At 55.2% G+C, this 17,484-nt stretch overlaps 2 protein-coding genes across 2 annotated transcripts in view; both read left to right on the top strand.

The window, feature by feature from the left end:
• The first annotated feature begins 347 nt into the window (after positions 1-347).
• GGCT (gamma-glutamylcyclotransferase) lies at positions 348-13,091 on the top strand. The gene is made up of 4 exons (XM_056800407.1): positions 348-8,198; positions 10,415-10,560; positions 10,775-10,910; positions 12,408-13,091. The coding sequence occupies exons 1-4, from the start codon at positions 8,043-8,045 to the stop codon at positions 12,543-12,545; spliced, it is 576 nt and encodes a 191-aa protein (XP_056656385.1). The 5' UTR covers positions 348-8,042; the 3' UTR covers positions 12,546-13,091.
• Positions 13,092-15,115: 2,024 nt separating this feature from the next.
• Positions 15,116-17,484, top strand: part of NOD1 (nucleotide binding oligomerization domain containing 1) — a 38,893-nt gene continuing 36,524 nt past the window's right edge. Inside the window, exon 1 of the mRNA XM_001381483.5 lies at positions 15,116-15,466. The gene's annotated coding sequence lies outside the window, so the exon portion shown is untranslated. The remainder of the gene's footprint in view (positions 15,467-17,484) is intronic.

The following is a 17,484-nucleotide window of genomic DNA, read 5'->3' on the forward strand; positions in this document are numbered from 1 at the left end:
CTGAGGCCAGATTTGAACCCAAGACTTCTAGGCTTATACATAATGATGATTATAATAATGCTTATAAATCTTGTCAATACTACTTAACTCTATTTCCTAATGAGCTCTTACTTAATTAACAAATCATTCTCGACACCCTTCTGCCTTGGTTTTAGGGCAAATTGTTCTCCAGATTCCCTTAGCTCGGGACCACGAGCTCCCAATACTGCTGAAAGGTGCCCGCCCTGGTCCTGGGAACAAGCCCTGGACCATTCCATCCACAGCAGCGCTCCCCGTTCTCCCCTGAGCCACTGTCCATCCATCCCGGTCTGGCGGGCTCGGGCTGCTTCTCTGCCTGCTGGCCGAAGGGGCGATGCTTGCTTGGGTCAATGTTCATCCCGAGGTTTTGAGCTCAGCCCAGCTGGAGAAGCGTGGAATGGGTGGGGAGGCTCCGGGGATTTGTATCCAAGACAGGCTTCATTTAGTCCCCAGCTCGGGGGAAAGTTAAACATCGATCGGGTTGTGTCCAACAAGCCCGAAAGGCACCACTGCGGGGCGTGATTCCCCGAGAAACATTCTTCCTGGAGGCAAAGGCAATGGGGATGCTCTTGGACCTCGAGAGCTTGTGAGCGACAGTGACACACTACATAGTTACTAACAGTTCAGTCAGTGCCAGACACTGTGCCAAGGGCTTTAGGCCCCGAAGTGCCAGCCGATCCCAGCAGAGAGCCGGGGCTGGAGTGAGGAAGACCTGAGTTCAAATCCAGTCTCAGGCACTTAACTAGCTGTGGGACTCTGGGCAAGTCACTTAACCTGTGTGCCTCAGTTTCCTCATCTATGGCATGGGGATAACATTATAGCCCATGTAGGCCAGGTTTGTTGTGAGGATCAGACTGAGATCTCAGCACCGTGCCTGGCACACAGCAGGCACTTCTATAAATGACACCCATATTTGTCAGGAGATCCTGGAGGAAAGAAGTGAGGAGGAGGTGGTGGTGTTGCCTGCACCGGCTGGGGGTTCGCTCCCCTCTGGGCCTTCCCATCAAGGGGCTCCCAATGGCCTATGGGCGCCATCGCTCCTGGAGTCCCACTTCTGCCTTCCTGGGGATCCATCAGCAGAAAAGTCCACGTGAAGGCAAGGTCAGCGTCCGTCCGTGATGGGGAGGATCTGGGAGAGGAGGCAGCCCAAACTGGAAAGGGAAGAGCTAACAGGACCAAGATGGCGCCCAAGTCTGAAGAAAAGGGAGGAGCTGGTAAAAGAAGCTGCTTTAAACCAATCAAGAAGCCTTTATTTAACAGCAGCCAGGAAGTGCAGTGGGCAGAGCTAGGCCTGGAGAAGGAAAGTCCTGGGTTCCAATCTGACCTCGGCCACTTCCCAGCGGTGTGACCCTGGGCAAGTCCCTTGACCCCCATTGTCTAGCCCTGACCACTCTTCTGCCTTGGAGCCAATACACAGTATTGATTCCAAGATGGAAGGGGAGGGTTTAAAAAAAAAAAAAAGCCTACAATCTGCCAGGCATGAGGGCTCCGGAGGCAAGTACAGTCTTCGAGGACTTTGCTTACATTCTGCAGATTAATTGGGGGGCCTGGGAGGCCCCTTTGGGCTGTTATTGTTGTGGTTATTAATAACCATTCATTATCATCTCACTTTTAAACCAGAAGCTCCTGGGAAGGGCCTCTACAGATGGAGCCCAGGAGTGTGTCTGAAGGCGCTGCTAAGAGCTTCACAGACGTTCTTAGCTCACTCGGTCCCATTTGGTCCTTGGGCCACCCTGGGAAAGCAGGCGCTTTCATCCTCCCCTTTCACATTTGAGGTCACAGAGGCAAACATGTTAGCCCACTTGCCTGAAGCCCTACCGCTAATAAGTATCTGAGGCTGGATTTGAACTCGGGTCTTCCTGACTGGGCTCTATCCACTGTACGGTCTAACTGCCTTGAGCTCAGGCCTGTCTATGAGGTCATCTTTCTATCCCTGCACCAGGTTGCCAACAACAACCAAAATGAATGAATGAATGAATGAATGAATGAATGAATGAATGAATGAATTATTAAGCGCTTGCTCCGTAGGATGCACTTTGGTATCCGCTGGGCATAGAGAGAGAAAAGGTGGCCCCTGCTCACATTGTAACCCAGAAAGAATAAAATAATAATAAAAATAAACATGGATAGGATGACTCATCCTTTGCAAAACCCGCACATTCTGCACGATCTCCGTGGTCAGCCAGAGATACTCTCGTCCCGACTTTGCGGATGCCGCCGCTGAGTCTGAGGAGGGTCACCGCCTGCCCGTGGTCTCACAGCTCTAAGAGTAGGATTCACACTCAGGTCTTCGGACCCAACGTCCACGCCTGCGGTTCTGGGTAATTTTAATAGCAGGCACGAAAGAAAGATCAGGAGCTCCGTCTCGGGCTCAAATGCCTTCTGTGGAGTGCCTTGGTGGCGGGTCGCAGACTTCTGTGAATGGTACAGAATCAGGACAGACGTCAGTAACGGAGGGGGAGGGGGCTCATCACTCCTGGGGGGCCGAGCGAGCCGCAGGGCCAGCGCCTTCTCTTCCGGCATGGCTGTAACCCCTTCTGTGCCACTCCGCGGAAGTTGCTGCAAGAGCTGCGAGATGGAAGAATCGCATTCTTAGAAGAGCCCAAGGCGACCCCTTTGGGGGGGATGTGAAAAGCCTCAAGCTGCCTGCCAAGCGGCCCTTGCTGTTAATTATCCCAGGGATTCGGAGGTGGGTAAAAGACAGAAAAGTGATCGCGGGAAAGGTTAGGCACAAACATGTGGAAGCAAACAGCCATCATCCAGTGCGGAACACAAGCCAATGGCTGTTCGGCTGTGTCTGACGCTTGGTGGCCCCATTTGGGGTTTTCCTGGCAGAGACACCAGAGTGGTTGGCCTTTTCCTTCTCTGGCTCATTTTACAGAGGAGGAAACTGAGGCCAGCAGGGCTAAGTGACTTGCCCAGGGACACCCTGCTCAGAAGTGTCTTAAGTCGGTTGTGAACTCGGAAAGATGGGTCTCCCGACGTCCAGGTCCAGCGCTCTCTTCACTATGGCGCCACCTAGCGGCACCATTAGAAACGACAACCTGGTCAGGGTCAGAGGCGACCCGGACGCCCAGTAAACAGAACCAGGAGAACCTTTACCCGTTTTGGAGAAACCCTGCTTTGAGAGACTTTAGAGCTCTGCTGCCAGGATGAAGCAGGAGCCCAGAGGCCGGAGCCGAGTCCCCCGGGCGCCGCGGGTCCAGAGCGAGACCTCCCTTTGGGGGCCCCGGTCCGCGGGGAATTTGCTTTGCTGGACGGAGAGCCCGTCAGGAGGGCTTTTTGTTCGGCTTTGTTTGGGCTCTGGGAGGCCCCGAGAGGGAGCGAGAGGCGGGAACTGCTCAGAAAATAGCGTTTTCAAAGGACTCCGGATAATAGCGGTGGCCGCGCTGTAGAAGGCAAAGGCTGGAGTCGGGGAACTAGTGGGGGGAGCCCTGGCAGAGACGCTCACACAGCGCTCCTGGGTCCCTTCGGAACAGCCCAGGCTAACCTCATCCGCTTTCTCCGAGGGCTACCAGAAGGGGAGGCGCGTCCTATGATGGATCTCTACAACCACGGCCAAGAGGACGGGTGCCTGGAGGGGACCCTCCGCCTTTGGGCCTGTCCCCTTCCATAGTTTGATGAATGGCTTCAAGACACCGAAAGCAACGGAAAGAATGCTAGATAGGGCACCAGAGGGTCTGGGTTCAAATTCTGGTCCCTGCTTGCTCCCTGGGTCCCCTTGGGAAATGCCAAGCTCCCTGAGACTCAGTTCTGTATCCACAAATTCTAAGTGAGGTGGGATCAAGGGGGCACTCGAGGCCCTTCCAGTTCTATGCTGGGAAACATTTGGACGACTGAGAGCTGGGAGGAAGGGAAAATTCACTGCATGGTGGTGGGACCTTCGAGGGTCTCAGGAGGTTGGAATGATGCATTCACCCAATATAGGAAGAATTTAAAGATAGTCTGGCACTGAAATTTAACAAATTGACTCCCCAGAGACAGCTACAGGACTCAGTGGTAGAAAGCCAGGCCTGGAGACAGGAGGTCCTGGGTTCAAATTTGACCTCAGACACTTCCTAGCTGTGTGACCCTGGGCTAGTCCCTTCACCCCCATTGCCTAGCCTTTACTGCTCTACTGCCATGGAGCCAATAGACAGTATGGATTCTAAGACAGAAGGGAAGGGTTTAAAAAAAAAAGTAAGTTCTTTCATCACTGAAATCTGGCCATTGAGCTTCCTGCAGATTTTCAGTAATTGGGACTTTACATGGAAAGTCAGTCCAACTTGCTTCTGGATTCCTCTATTCATAGCAATGTCTTCCTTCTTGTTAAAAAAAAAAGTGTCCTTGAGACCTTCACCTCTCAATTCTAGCTCTGCCTTCTTCACAATAGAACTCTATTTCTTCTTTCACATAGCAACCCTCGATGTTGGCTCCCATGTTTTTCCTGTCTTTCTTTTCCCAAGATAAATATTTCTCCTTTCCTAGCTTTTCAACCTTTAACCTTCTTGGCCACAACTCTGGACTCTTAGACATTCTTTTGTTTGTCACTGTTTCTTTTAAAGTAGGTTGTTCCAATTTGGAATCGGACCCAAAGGGCTATAAAACAATGCACATCCTTTGATCTTGTAACACCACTATTGGGTCTGTATATGGGAGAATTAAAAAAAAGGGGGGAAGTGGGGAGGACCTCCCTGTACAAAAATATTTCGAGCTGCTCTTTTTGTTGTAGCAAAGAATTGGAAATTGGGGGGCTGTTCATCGACTGGGGATGGTGATGGAATACTCTTGTGCTCCAAGGAATGATGAACCGATGCCTTCAGAGAGAGCCAGAAAGACCTCCATGAACGGATGCAGAGTGAAATGAGCAGAACCGGGAGAACAGGGGACACAGAACAGCAATATTGCTCAGTGATCCAACGTGACGGACGTGGCTAATCTCAGCCATACAAAGATCCAGGACAGTTCTGAGGGACTCAGGACAAAGACTGCTCTCCACCTCCAGAGAAAGAGCTGTTGGAGATGGAATGCAGATGGAAGCAGAAGATTTTTCACTTGCTTATTTGGGTTTCTATTTGGGGGTTTTGGTTCCATACGATTATTCACTTACAAAAATGAACAATATAGAAATGTTTGGGGTGATAATATGTGTATAACCGGGGATGGGGGGGGGCTGTCATGCCAGAATAACGTGACATATACGATAAGTAAAAAACAAAAATAAAATAGATAGCCTCAAACCGAAGGAGTATCGTACGTGTTGTCTGCTGGGGCCAGAATAACAGACGACTACGACCTCCCTTCATCGTAGCACTGTGCTTCTTTACTGTGGCCCTACATGATATTGGAGCTATTTTTTTAATCTGGGCTACACTGATACCTCCTGCAGATATCATGGGACTTTAAAGCCTTTTATTAAAACATCCTTTACCGTATACCTTAGTATCAACTCCAAAACAGAGGAGGGGCAAAGGCTGGGTAATCAGGGTTAAGGGACTTTAGGTCTAGCCTTTCCTCTTTGAGCCACTGTCAAGCCAGATCCTCAGCCATCCTTTGAGTTTCTGAACCTCAATTGAGAACCGTTTGTCAAGTTCTGATTGATTTTGTCTTGTTAGTCCAGGCAACCTCTTCTTTTCAGACCCTTCCCTTCCCTCTTGGAATCAACACTAAGTATATGTTCCAGGGCAGAAGAGGGTAAGGGTTAGGCAACTAGGGTCAAGTGACTTGCCCAGAGTCACCCAGCTAGGAAGCATCTGAGGTCGGATATGAACCCAGGACTTCCCATCTCCAGCTCTGGGCCTCCATCCACTGAGCCATCAGCTGTCCCTGCTCCAAGACATTTGAAATATTCATTCTATCACCCAGCTATTAGTGCTGTCCCCCAACTTGGTGCCATGTGTACACGGGATGAGTGTCTCATCGGTTTGAGGATGGAAAAGGCCAGGGGGGAGCACTGAGCCTGAGATGACCCTGGGCTACATTCACGGATCCTCGAGATGCAGCCCTTAAAGCCCAACGGACAGGACGAGGCACCTGCAGGCCAGGTCAAAGAAGGGGTCTTGAGTTGGGACTTAGAGGAAGCTGCGGAGGTCAGTATCAGAGAAATACTCACTAAATGCTCCTCATCCGTATTTAATGGAGGTCTGGAGAGGTCAAAGAAGCCAGGACCCGTGTGAAGGAGCACCAGCCTCTGAGGCAGTTTTCTTGAGCTTCTAATGCCCCCCTACGTCCCCAGTTCTAAATCCCATGAACTCTGAGCTGAAGCTGGAAAAAATGAGCCCGGCTGGCTCTGTGCTGCCCCCAGTGACCCAGAGGCATCGGAACAACTTGTCTTCAAGTCCAGAAGTTGGGCAGAGTAAACCATTCTCAGTGATCCCTGCCTCCTAAAGTGGGGAGAAGTAACCCTAGCCCAAGTCCAGAGGACCAGGTAGGGGGTCTTGGGAGTGGTGCAGCAGATAGGAGATAGGGGCCTGAATTCAAATCCAACCACTGACCCATAACTGTGGCCCCAAGGAAGTTGCTTCACTGCTGCCGGCCTCAGTTTCTTCATCCGTAAAACAGATTGTTTCACATTTGTCTGTATCACTAGCCCCTGGCCTCTGGAATAGGTGCTTGGAAGTGCCTCAATGGTTGGTCTTCCATTTTCATTTTTTAAACATCTGATATTTCTTGCATCATAAGGGCAGTGAGGTGGTTTGATGGACAGAGAGATGGGAGGTCCTGGGTTCAAATACAGCCATTCTAGCTGGGCAAGTGGGCCCTGAGCAAGTCACCTAGCCCCCACTGCCCTTAGAATCAATGCATCGTATGGATCCTGTGCTTCGTCCTTCTGCCGGTGCAGGCAGCCACCCCTCTTCAGCCCAGTGGAAGGGCTTTGAGAGCTGCTGTGGCCAAAGCAATGAGTCCTGCTTGGACTGGTCCTTGGGCTCGGTCTTTCCTGCTTGGGAGGGGTGGGGGGCATCAGCGGCATCAGCAGCATCAGCGGGCGCTGTGGTTCTGAAGATGAGAAGGGAACCGACACTTGTTCCTGGGTTTCAAGGCCACAGATGAAGGGGAAGCTGAAGCAAGATTAGTCATCTGCAAAATGGGCCGACTGACCCGGAACGTCTTAAAGGCCTGGTTATGAAGCAAACACGTGCAGAGACTCCTAAGTGATGGTCTTCGGTCTCCTAAGGAAGCATCTGGTCCGTCCCCCTCCTGCTTCTCCTCCCGTCCCCCTCGTCCCCCCTCTCCCCCATCACCTTCAGGATAACACACAAGAGGCGTTTAAAACCCTCCAGTTCCACCTGCTTTCCTAGTTTGGTTCCCTCTTCGGCCTCCTCTCACACTCTAGGACCAGCCCAAAAGGCTTTAATTGTGGTTCTGCATACTTGACCCGCCATCTCCCGCCTCCACACCTTTGCAGAAGCTCCCCCCACCCATGCCCTCAATGTTTTTCTTCTTGCCCTCCGCCCCTAGGCGCCTCGCCCTCCCTTCTTAGTCTGGTCAAAGGCCACCTCCTCCTACACAAGGCCTTTCTGGACTCCCCAGGGGCTGGGCAGCAAAGCTTGGACCAGCTCCCAGAACTGCCTGCCCAGCTCTCCTCCCTCCTATCCCATTTGCCGGCCTTTCCCCCGGTGACCACGCCACTCGACCGCCTCACCAATGGGAGAAGAGCAGAGGCGGAGGCTCAACCACCGATGACCAATAAGAAAGCATCTCGAGGCCGGAGACGTTCAGGAACTGTTAAAAGCGCGCCTTGGGAGTAGAAGGAGCGAAGGGAGGAGCTGGCGCCGGCTCGTCCAATCGGGGAGAGCGGCGCAAACTAGCCGAGGGCCTGCGGCCAATCAGGAGAAGCGTTGATCTCGTCTTGTTGTGCTGCCGGACTCCGACTTGGGAACGGCAGGGCTTCGGGAAGAGGCTGCCAGGGAGAGGAACGAAGGCGCGGGTCCCGCAGGGAGGCCCGACCCGGGGCCGCCAACGTTGCCACAGTCGCGGCCACCTGGGTCTTGGCCTTGACGTCACCGCTAGCCCCTGCTGGGGGTCGCGCATGCGCCGTGGACCGCATGGAGCAGGCTGGCTCCTCAACGTGCCCGGAGTCCCCAGAGCCTGAAGAGCCAGGGGAACACTTTCTCTACTTCGCTTACGGCAGCAACTTGCTCAAGGAGCGCCTGCAGTTGCGGAATCCCTCGGCTGAGTTCTGCTGCGTGGCCAGACTGCAGGTCAGTGAGCCGGCAAAGTCGGTTGGACCAGCAAGGAAGTTGGGGCATGTCTCCGGACTGGGCTCCGGGCTCCGCACCGGGCATTGCCAGCCGGCCCCGCGTCCATCCTCCGAGGGGCCAAAGGAGAGAAATCCGAGGTGCCTGGGGTTCTGGCAGGTCTCCCGCTGTGCGCCTGGCCGGGGCGGAGCAGCTTAGTAGGCAGAGAGCTGTGTTCGAGTCCTGCTGCGAACTCAACCGGTCCAGTCCGCCTGGGGGGGCCCTTTGTCCGTCCTCGGGGTGACCTCTTCCGACACCCCTGGCTAGGCGGAACCCATGTATATCCATCTGTGTGTGTGTGAGAGTGACTGGGTGAATCTTTTATCCTTCTCTCTGTGGTGCCCCAAAAGGCTCATTGAGGCTGGAGGCTTTCAGAGCCCCAAAGCGCATCCAGGCTTTGCGATCGTGGGGCTCAGCCCAGACCACAGGCCCTGCGCCGCATGAGCGGAGAGACTTTTCATGGTATGAAATGCCCAGGGGGGCACCGGAGCCCTTGGGACACCTGGCTCGTATGTAAAATGGGGGAGTTGGGAATGTAAATTATAAGGGCTGGGATCAAATGAAATTGGACTGAGGGCCCGGCTTGGCCTCAGAAAGGAAGGGGGAAGCCCGGGGGTACCCGGTGGGCCTGAAGCCCAGGCCGGTATGGGCTCCAAGGCAGGAGAGTGGTAAGGGCTAGGCAAGCCCAGGAGCCCAGGGTCACCCAGCTAGGAAGGGTCTGAGGCCAGATTGGAACCCAGGACCTCTGGTCTCTGAGCCACCCAGCTCCCCCCTGCAGCTCTGGTTTAGTTGTTAGAAGGGGAGGCTTGGGGGAGGGGCGGCTGGGATATTAACGTAAAAGACACTGACAAGATTCTCTGAAATGGAGAGATCACGTGACCCCTGAGGGGTAAGGGAAGGCCCCCAGGAGAGGGGCGTTGGCCGGAGGTCTTCTCTAGCTTCCCAGCCAATCGGAGCCAAAGCCCGCAAGATCCAGAGCCCCATCTGGGAGGGGACAGGCCACCTAGTCCTATCCCCGCCTTTGACAGATGGGGAAACTGAGGCATGGGGCATCGACTTGCCCAGAGAGATTGGCTTCCAAGTATCTGAGATGGTACTCCCTGAGACTCCTCCTGTTCCCTGTTGGTGCTCACAAGGAAAGAGGCTGCTGCCAAATGCTCCCGGGAACTGCCCTTTTTACAGATGGGAAAGTGCCCCGCTTTCTGGGGGTGGGTCCCCATATATCCCCATCTTACAGTGGAGTAAGCGGGTGGGGGAGGACATGACTTGTTCAAGGCCAAACAGTGGGGAAATGGCTTCATCTGGATTCGAACTCAGGTCTTCCTGGCTCCAACACTACCCACCTCACTGTTGGAATAACATTGTTCATCTCTGATGGTGAGCAGAGAACCCAGGCTTGGGGAAGGCTCCCCCAGCCCGGCCAGGCCATTTACCAGTCACTGGTAGAGAGTCTGGCTGTGGCGGGAGGCGCAAGACCAGAGGGTAGCCTGGTGTGCCTCCCCCCAGCTCCGTCCTGAGTTCTATTTGGCCTCAGACACGGCACCCCCCTCCCCCAGCCTCACCCCTCTGCCGAGGAGCCAACACGGTGTGGACGCTGGAGGGAGGGAGAGGGTTCAAGAGAGCCCCGGGAGGGGAGGGTGGCAGCTGGCCCGAGACTTGCCAGGCAGTGAGGGAAGAAGTGCCCATCCTGTGTGTGGCACGAGGTGCCCCAGAGAGCGAGGTGCTGTGTGTGCGGGTGTGTGTGCACGCGCGCTCGCTCTCGGGTGTGTCAGACACAGACAGAGGCCGAGCTGGGGCCAGCAGAAACGCTCTGTGACAGACAGCTCTGGGCTGGCCTTCCAGAAGGCTCTGGCGGATGCCCGGCCGGCTCTGGACAATTGGCAGCCGATTGTGCCCGGCTCGGGGCTGTCTGCATTCAGGGCAGGCCCAGAAGCACGAGGAAAGCGAAATCTTTAGATTCCAGTAAAGGCTTTTGTGCACTGGTTTGGGGGGGCCGAGGGGTGAAGCTGGGCTTGGAGCCCGGAAGATGCTCCTTCGGGCCCAGCCTCCGCCCCTTCCTGGCGGGGTGACCCTGGCCCAGTCCCTTGACTCCCGTCAGCCTCCTCTGTCCAGCGGGGCCGCCCTGCGGGCTCTGCACAGGCACGCGGGGGCGGCCTCGAGACCTGCCGTGTCTTCCCCAGGATTTCCGGCTGGACTTTGGGAACTATCAGGGCGTGACGAGCCCCTCGTGGCACGGCGGCATCGCCACCATCGTGCCCAGCCCGGGGGACGGCGTGTGGGGCGTCGTGTGGAAGATGCACGCCAGGAACAGGAGCTCCCTGGACAAGTAGGTGGCCGGGCAGCGAGGTGGGGGCTCCGGGGCGGGGAGTCACTGCGGCCTCCGGCCCGGATACAAGATGGTTCTGAGACGGAGGATCCTGAGGCGTGGCCGTATTTGAGCCGCTTTCCTTCCGCCTCTGAGTCCTGAGCAGGATCCAAGGGCCGGGGCCTGGCAGGCTCCTGGCCAGGGAGGGCTCAGCGAGTGCCGCTCTGGCTTTCAGGCAAGAAGGCGTCAGCAGCGGCACCTACGTGCCCATCCAGGTGGACGTCCGCAGCCTCGAAGGGGACGTCCTGACCTGCCGCAGCTACCAGATGCTCAACTACGAGCCGGCGCCACCCTCGCCGCAGTACAAGACGGTAAGGCCTCCCGAGGTCTCCTCCGCTCCCTGTGGCCAGCCCTCCGCCCCATCTTAGAGCCGGGACTCTTTAATGGAAGAACTTTACTGCCATTTCTGTTTCCACGTCCCCTTCCCTTCTCCCTCTGTCCGAGCCCCCCATGGCCCCACCAGCTCAGGGGGGTCTGTGCTTACCCCTCTTTGGGGCGTGCTGACATGCTGCACCCCTTTTAATCCTTCCCTCTCTCCCAGAATAGAAGAGTGCTGAGAGCCGGGCCATGGGGGTTCAGTGACTTACTTGGGGTCACACCCCCCGGAAGGGTCTGAGATCAGATTCGAACCCAGGACCCTCACCTCCAGGCCCAGCTGCCATGGGTGAGGTCCAGACTCACTCTTGACTCTAGGGGTTCCCAAAAGGTGGCGAACGATCAGTCAAAAAAATAACAAATGAAAAACAGCTTAATTATTACAGTCATGGGACTGCTTTGCATCTGATAGCTGCTCCTCCATCCCCAGGCCTGGTATTTATTTTTATACCCATTTTCTTGGCACACAGATAAATTACCCAACACATATGTCCAAAGAGAGATAATTGGAAAAGTGATACATTAACTTTTAACAAATCACTTGATTAACATTCTATAGTCTTGTATCGTGATTACAGACAGCATAAAGGTTCCACACAAGATAAATGATTTCGTCACAGGTGGCTTAATTGAATAGTTTTGAGCTTACAATCAAAGAAAATTACTTATTGCCTTTAATAAAAGGGAATACTCAATCAAGAGTTCTTAAAAGACAATTCAACAATCATATCATTGAGGTTGAGGGGTACTGGGAACACAATTCAGATTTAATATTAGACTGGTCATTTCTCAGGGTTTACTAGGGAGTTTCCCACTGGCAAGTTACTGGTTTGTGAAGTCAAGTCACTGAGGCATATTGAAGCTTAGTGTACCTGTATGTTTTGTATGGGCCTTTATGATTGATTTGTGTGCTGGCTTCATGAGAATAGGTTTCTGTGAGTGGGAAAGTTCTGGGCTTGGTCTGTAGCTGCATTTCACTGGGGATTGTGTCTAAGTAAAAGTTAACACATGATAGTCTTTGGGATTGGGTTGGAGGGTCTAATCCTTTTGATGATGTTGTCGGGAATTAGGGTATGTGTGTTTTGCTCTTGCATTATTCCTTCTGAGACTAGGGGGAATAATAGTCATGTCAATTCCATAGGTAAGGGACATTGATGAGAGAGGCCATGCAAGGGGCACTGAGTGGGTGGTCACATCTTGCCAAGGGCTACTCTGTGGCCTCCTTAGCTACCACGCGTGACTCTGTCAAGGTGTTGTGGCCTGATGGTTTCCAGCACCTGGCGCTCTACCCATTGACCCACCCAGCCGTCCCCAGTACTCGTTTTCTTTAAAGGCTGGTCCGAAGCCATCTGTGCTCTAGGGACAGCCCCGGGGACACAGTCCCGCTGGATGCCTCCTCCTGAGAACCTCCCTGGTGTTTCCTCCATCCACAGGTCATCTGCAAGGGGGCCAGACAGAATGGGTTGCCACCGGACTACCAGAGGAAGCTCGAGGACATCGAGACCAATGACTACAAGGGGCCGGTGAAGGTCCTCCAGGAGATCGAAGCCATCATCAATGAGACGCTCTAGCGCGGTGCGTCCCTGAGCCAAGGGTTTGCCGCCCATTTAGTTCCTCTCCGGCCACTTGTGCATCCCCCCCACCTGCGGTCACGTGTCCAGGCATTCTCGCCATGTCCATAGATCTGTGCCAGTCTCTGACGTGCTGCTGCTCCTCCGAGCACTCTGCACAGCTGGCCATGAAAGTCGTGAGATGCCAAAGAACTGGACGTGGGGCAGCCAGGCAGCTCGGGGGATGGAGAGGGCCCAGAAAGGGGAGGTCCCGGCTTCCAGTGTGCCCTCGAACAGTTCCTGGTGGGGCAGGGAAGTCATGGAGCCCCCGTGGCCTGCCCCTTGGCCTTGGAACTGACGTCTGGTGGGGTTCTGAGCGGAGAGGGAAGGGTTAAAAAAAGGAATCGCTCCTCTTGAAGTCCTCTCCGGACTTCTTGCCCCACAAGAAGGGGACAGACAGACAGCCTTTCTCTCAGACGTGCTTCCAGCCGCTTTTCCTCGTGAGATTGCTGTGGTAGACAGCCGTTTTGGTAATAAAATAAACGTGAATGCTCTGCTGGAAGAACAGCCGTGCCTCGTGGCTCCCATTGATTCTGCTCTGCCCATATGCCTGTTTTAAGCATGTTCGGCCCCACAAATAGAACAAGACTTTTGAGAGGCCAGAAAGGGGGAATAAACCGTGTCCCTCGCTGGAACCTGAAGCCAAATTCTGGGCAGTAGAGGTCCAGGGAGAGCTGGGCCCTCCGGAGATGGGGTGTCCTGGCCTTAAGGCAGCCCTCTGAGCACCCCCTCCCATCTGCTTGTCTGGGCCGGGTCTATTCCTAATCGCCACCCAAGCAAGCAAGGCAGACCTCGGGAGGGTGCACGTCACTTTAGAGCCCTTCCACAGGGGACTAAAGTTGTCCCCATTTGCCACATATTAGCCCTTTGGGGAACAATGAAGAGCCTCCCTTACACAGGAAACCACCTTATACATAAATGCAATGGAGAGGTAAAAGGGTTCCTTCCAGCTCCCGGGGGAGCTTCATCACTCTGCAAGGCGACTTTAGCCTCCTTACGTGGAGCCAGAGCACCTCCTTATCCCGGGGACGCCAGGCTTGGGCCCCCTCCTCTGTGAAGGAGAACCCTGAGCTTGCTTTGTTCAAGGCTTCTCCTAAGGAGGAGGCTTGGAGAATCGCCCATAAGATGGGCCGGAGAAGGAGGGACAAACCCCTCCGATACCTTTGCCAAGAAAACCCCAGATGGAGTCACGGAGAATCAGCCCCATCTGAAAGGACTGAACAGTGGCCAGGAGGGCATCACTAAGTTCAGTTGCTTGTTTGTCATAAATCTGACTTCAGGAAATTATGTTATCCTACAAATCCCCAAAGTAGGAGCTATTGTGACCCTGTAAGGGGGGAAAAGGGTTAATTGTTTAAAAAAAAAAAAGGTTGGACTGGATTATATTTAAAATAGGGTTACCAGGAATTTAATTTATCCCCAAGAGATTTATTTACAAAATACAGAATGAGTGAAGTAAGAAAATCAGAGAGAAAGTAGGGTAAGATATCTAGCCTAAGCACTAAGTAATTTACTCCCAGCCCCTGGCTCAATCCAGGCAGCAGGGTTTAGTCTTTAATCAGAGAGGCCTCGGCCCTTGTAGCTGAGGACCTGGAGATACAGGGAGCCTCTAGAGGATAGATCTCTCCTGAGGCTAGTCTCTTCTTCAGGAAATCCAGGAAAGGGAGTCAGCCCTTTCACTCACCACGTGTCAGTCCAAAGGGAGAGATTTAAGAACAGCCTCACCAGGAACAGGGTCTCGGGTCCAGTCAGCAGATTCTGCTCTAGTCTCAACTCCAAGAATGAAGAACTGCCTCTCACGGGAAGTTCAACTCCAAGTAGAACTGCAGGCAGGAAGTCATCACTCCCTTTTAAAGACGTTCTTTTGCCTCACTTCCTGTGCCTTCCCCTAAGTCTATCAACCACAGTTGAAGCTTTGCTTTAAGGCTGCCCAGGGACAGTCAGTTTAATTCTGATTGGTCACCCACTATTGCACACGTGGGTCACAGACCTCCCCCACTAAAGTGTGAATGGGGTATTTACACCTTTGGTGATTAAATCTAAAAATGGGCAGGGGTTGCAATTTAATCTTCACAACCCCCATTTTACAGATGAGACTGAGGCAGGCAAGTTCAGGGACTCACCCAGGGTCACACAAGCTGTAAGCCTCAGAGGTGACTCCAGGTCCAGGACTAGCTATGGCCACAGCCACTGGCTAGAATGGATTGGAGGCTGAACTTGAACCCAACTCCCAGTCCAGCTAGCCATGGGGCCAAACTGCCCTGTCTCAATTACTTTTCTTTTTTAAATTGTCTTTACAACCACCACCAAAAAACCTTAAGCAAAGCCACCCCACAAGGAAGTCTCCCCAGAGATCCCGGGGTCAACACGAGGCACTAAGCTGTCACTCACTGATCCCTCCCTCTACAGTTCTGCCTACAGGATGAGAGACGCCCCGCCCCCATCGTGATTGGCTCTTAACACCCCCCCCCCCCCCCCCCCCCCGCCCTCCTAGACCAGAAACTTTCCAGGATTCCGTGCTCCGTGCAGCTAGTGCAGCAGTTTGGGGGCAGAAGAAAGTGTCCAGCGGCCCCGCCCCGCCCTTCGCTTCCCCTTTCTCCTCCCCCTCCCATTTCCTGCTCCAGTCACTCGAGGGCGGGGCGGGGGGGGGGGGGGAGCTGCAACTTTGTAGTCACTTTGTATCTCTTCGGACGCTACCTCCCGCCCGCGTCCATCCTCGACGCGGCCGCTAGAGGGCGCCTGCCTCGGCCTGCGGCTGCGGCTCTCAGGCTGGGGTAGCTGGAGCTGTGGAGTCCCGGCGGCTGGCCGGTGTTGTTCCCGCGCTCTGGGGCCGGCCCCGCCGCGGCATTCACGGCCCCTTGGGCCTCCCTGCGACAGTGGAAGTAAGTACCCGGGCCGGGGCTGGGGAGAAAGGCGGGGAGGGGATGCTGCAGCCACCCTCCCACGGACAGGACCGGACAGGACCGAGGGAGGGACCGCTGGGACGGGTCCTGCTCCTCAGGATCCCGAGCCCGGGGGCTCTGCGAGCGGCCCCCTCTCCCCGGCCCGTCGCGTCGGCTCACTTGGCCCGGGAAGGGTCGGAACTCCCCTGCCGCCTAACCCGGCGCGGCTGTGCGGGCTCCGGGGGGAAGACAGTGTACGAAGTCCGAGGGATTCCGGAGAAAGTCGCAGCGGGCGCCGGCTCACCTTGCCCACTGGGCAGGAAGGTGCGAAAGGCCCTGCTGCCGGGGGGACCCGTGGGAGACGAACGTGAGGCTGGTGCTTCGAGGGTCTCAGCTCCGCCGACAGAGCCGGGAATGGGCCGGAGGGGCCAGCTTGGCTCTCGGGCGGGGGCTGCCCTGCCCGATGCCACGAGTGCCCCCGGGGCCACCTTGCTGAAGCAGGACTCCGGCTGTGTGCCTGACCCCGGTGGGCAGCTTGGCCACGGCGCCGCATTGGGACTCAGAGGGCCTGGGTGCCAGCGTGGGCACTGCGGTCGCCTGGCACCTCTGGCCCGGGCTCCGCCTTCGAAGCCCTCCCGGGGCAGCCAGCGGGGCTGAGAGCTGAGATTGAGGCGGTGGGAAAGTTCTGGAGCGCGAGCAGCTTTCGCTTTCGCTTTGGAATTGGGGCTGGAGCCGCGCCGCCGGCCAACTTGGCGAGGTTTCTTTGGGGGCTTAATCCAGGCAGGTTGTCTGCAAAGACTCGGAGGCTGGAAACGCCGCCGCCCTCTATTCTTGTCCGTACCTGGCAGTGGGGGAGGGAGCAGCTCCTCTGTGAATGCCGGGAAGGTGGGACCCAAGGAGCCCGCTTCCTAGATCGCCTCAAGTCCCTCCTTGAATTCTGCCACCCAGCTGGCCTTGGAGCCCCAAAGACCCGAGTTCAGTCGTGTAACCCCAGGACGAATCACTTCACTTCCCAGCTGTCTTCAGGTACTTTAAGCCCAAGTTACAAGGTCTGGTAAGGGCCAGCAAGGTGCACTTGCAGATAAACATCCCAGGTGAGGAGATGTCACCCTGGGGGGGGGGGACTTTCCCACGTCCCTGAAATCTCTGGTTCGGACCCTGCACCCCCACATCTCACTTTTGCCTTTGGGGCCCCAGAACCCGGGGCTACAGAAATGAGCGCTGAGTGTCGGGTTGCTTCCCTGCAGCCCATCACTCCCCTCCAGAGGTGGGGGGAGGGCATTTATTAAGCACCTACAGTATGCTAGACTTACAGATATCCCCTCCTTTGACCCTCCCAACAATCCTGAGAGATAGGTGCCAGCATCCCATTTTACAGCTGAGAAAACGGAGGCAGACCCAGGTTAAAATCCATTTCGTTTAGCTTTCCAGCCCCCCTAATTACCCCGCAACCTTGGAGATGGGCTTTGGGGAAGGGACAATTCAATTGCTCGCCCTCCCTGGGCTGGCCTGAGTGCCTCCCATCGACCTCTAGAGAGGGGGCAGGTGGTGGGATTGGGCAGCTGATGGCCCAGCCCTGCCCCAGCGGGGGACCCTTGGGAGCCCGGCAGTTGGGTGGGGGTGCTGCTGCTTCTGTGGGCCTGAGCTTTCAGGGCTCTCCTCCTCTTCCTTTGAGCCCCAAGGACTGCCCCCTCCCCCTGCAGCCCGTAAGCCTCTATTAAGCCCCTGCTATGGACCCTGCCTGCCAGGTTGCAGAACTGAAAAGCTGTATTGTCTCTGCCTCTGCTAGTTTGTAATCCAGTCTCAGGAAGGGCTGGGCAGTGTGGTCCAGTGGGAGGTGTACTCACTCACGGGATCATTATTTAAACCCCTCCTGCCTCTAGGATCTTGGGCTAAGAACTGGGACCAGGAGCCAGAAGGGACCCCAGAACTGAGTCCAACCCCTTTGTTTGCAGACACTTATGCCTTAGTCATACCCACAGTAAGTCCCAGAGGTAGGGTTTGAACACAGCTCCTCT

Source organism: Monodelphis domestica, chromosome 5 (genome assembly GCF_027887165.1).
Source record: "Monodelphis domestica isolate mMonDom1 chromosome 5, mMonDom1.pri, whole genome shotgun sequence".
NCBI classification, from domain to species: domain Eukaryota; kingdom Metazoa; phylum Chordata; class Mammalia; order Didelphimorphia; family Didelphidae; genus Monodelphis; species Monodelphis domestica.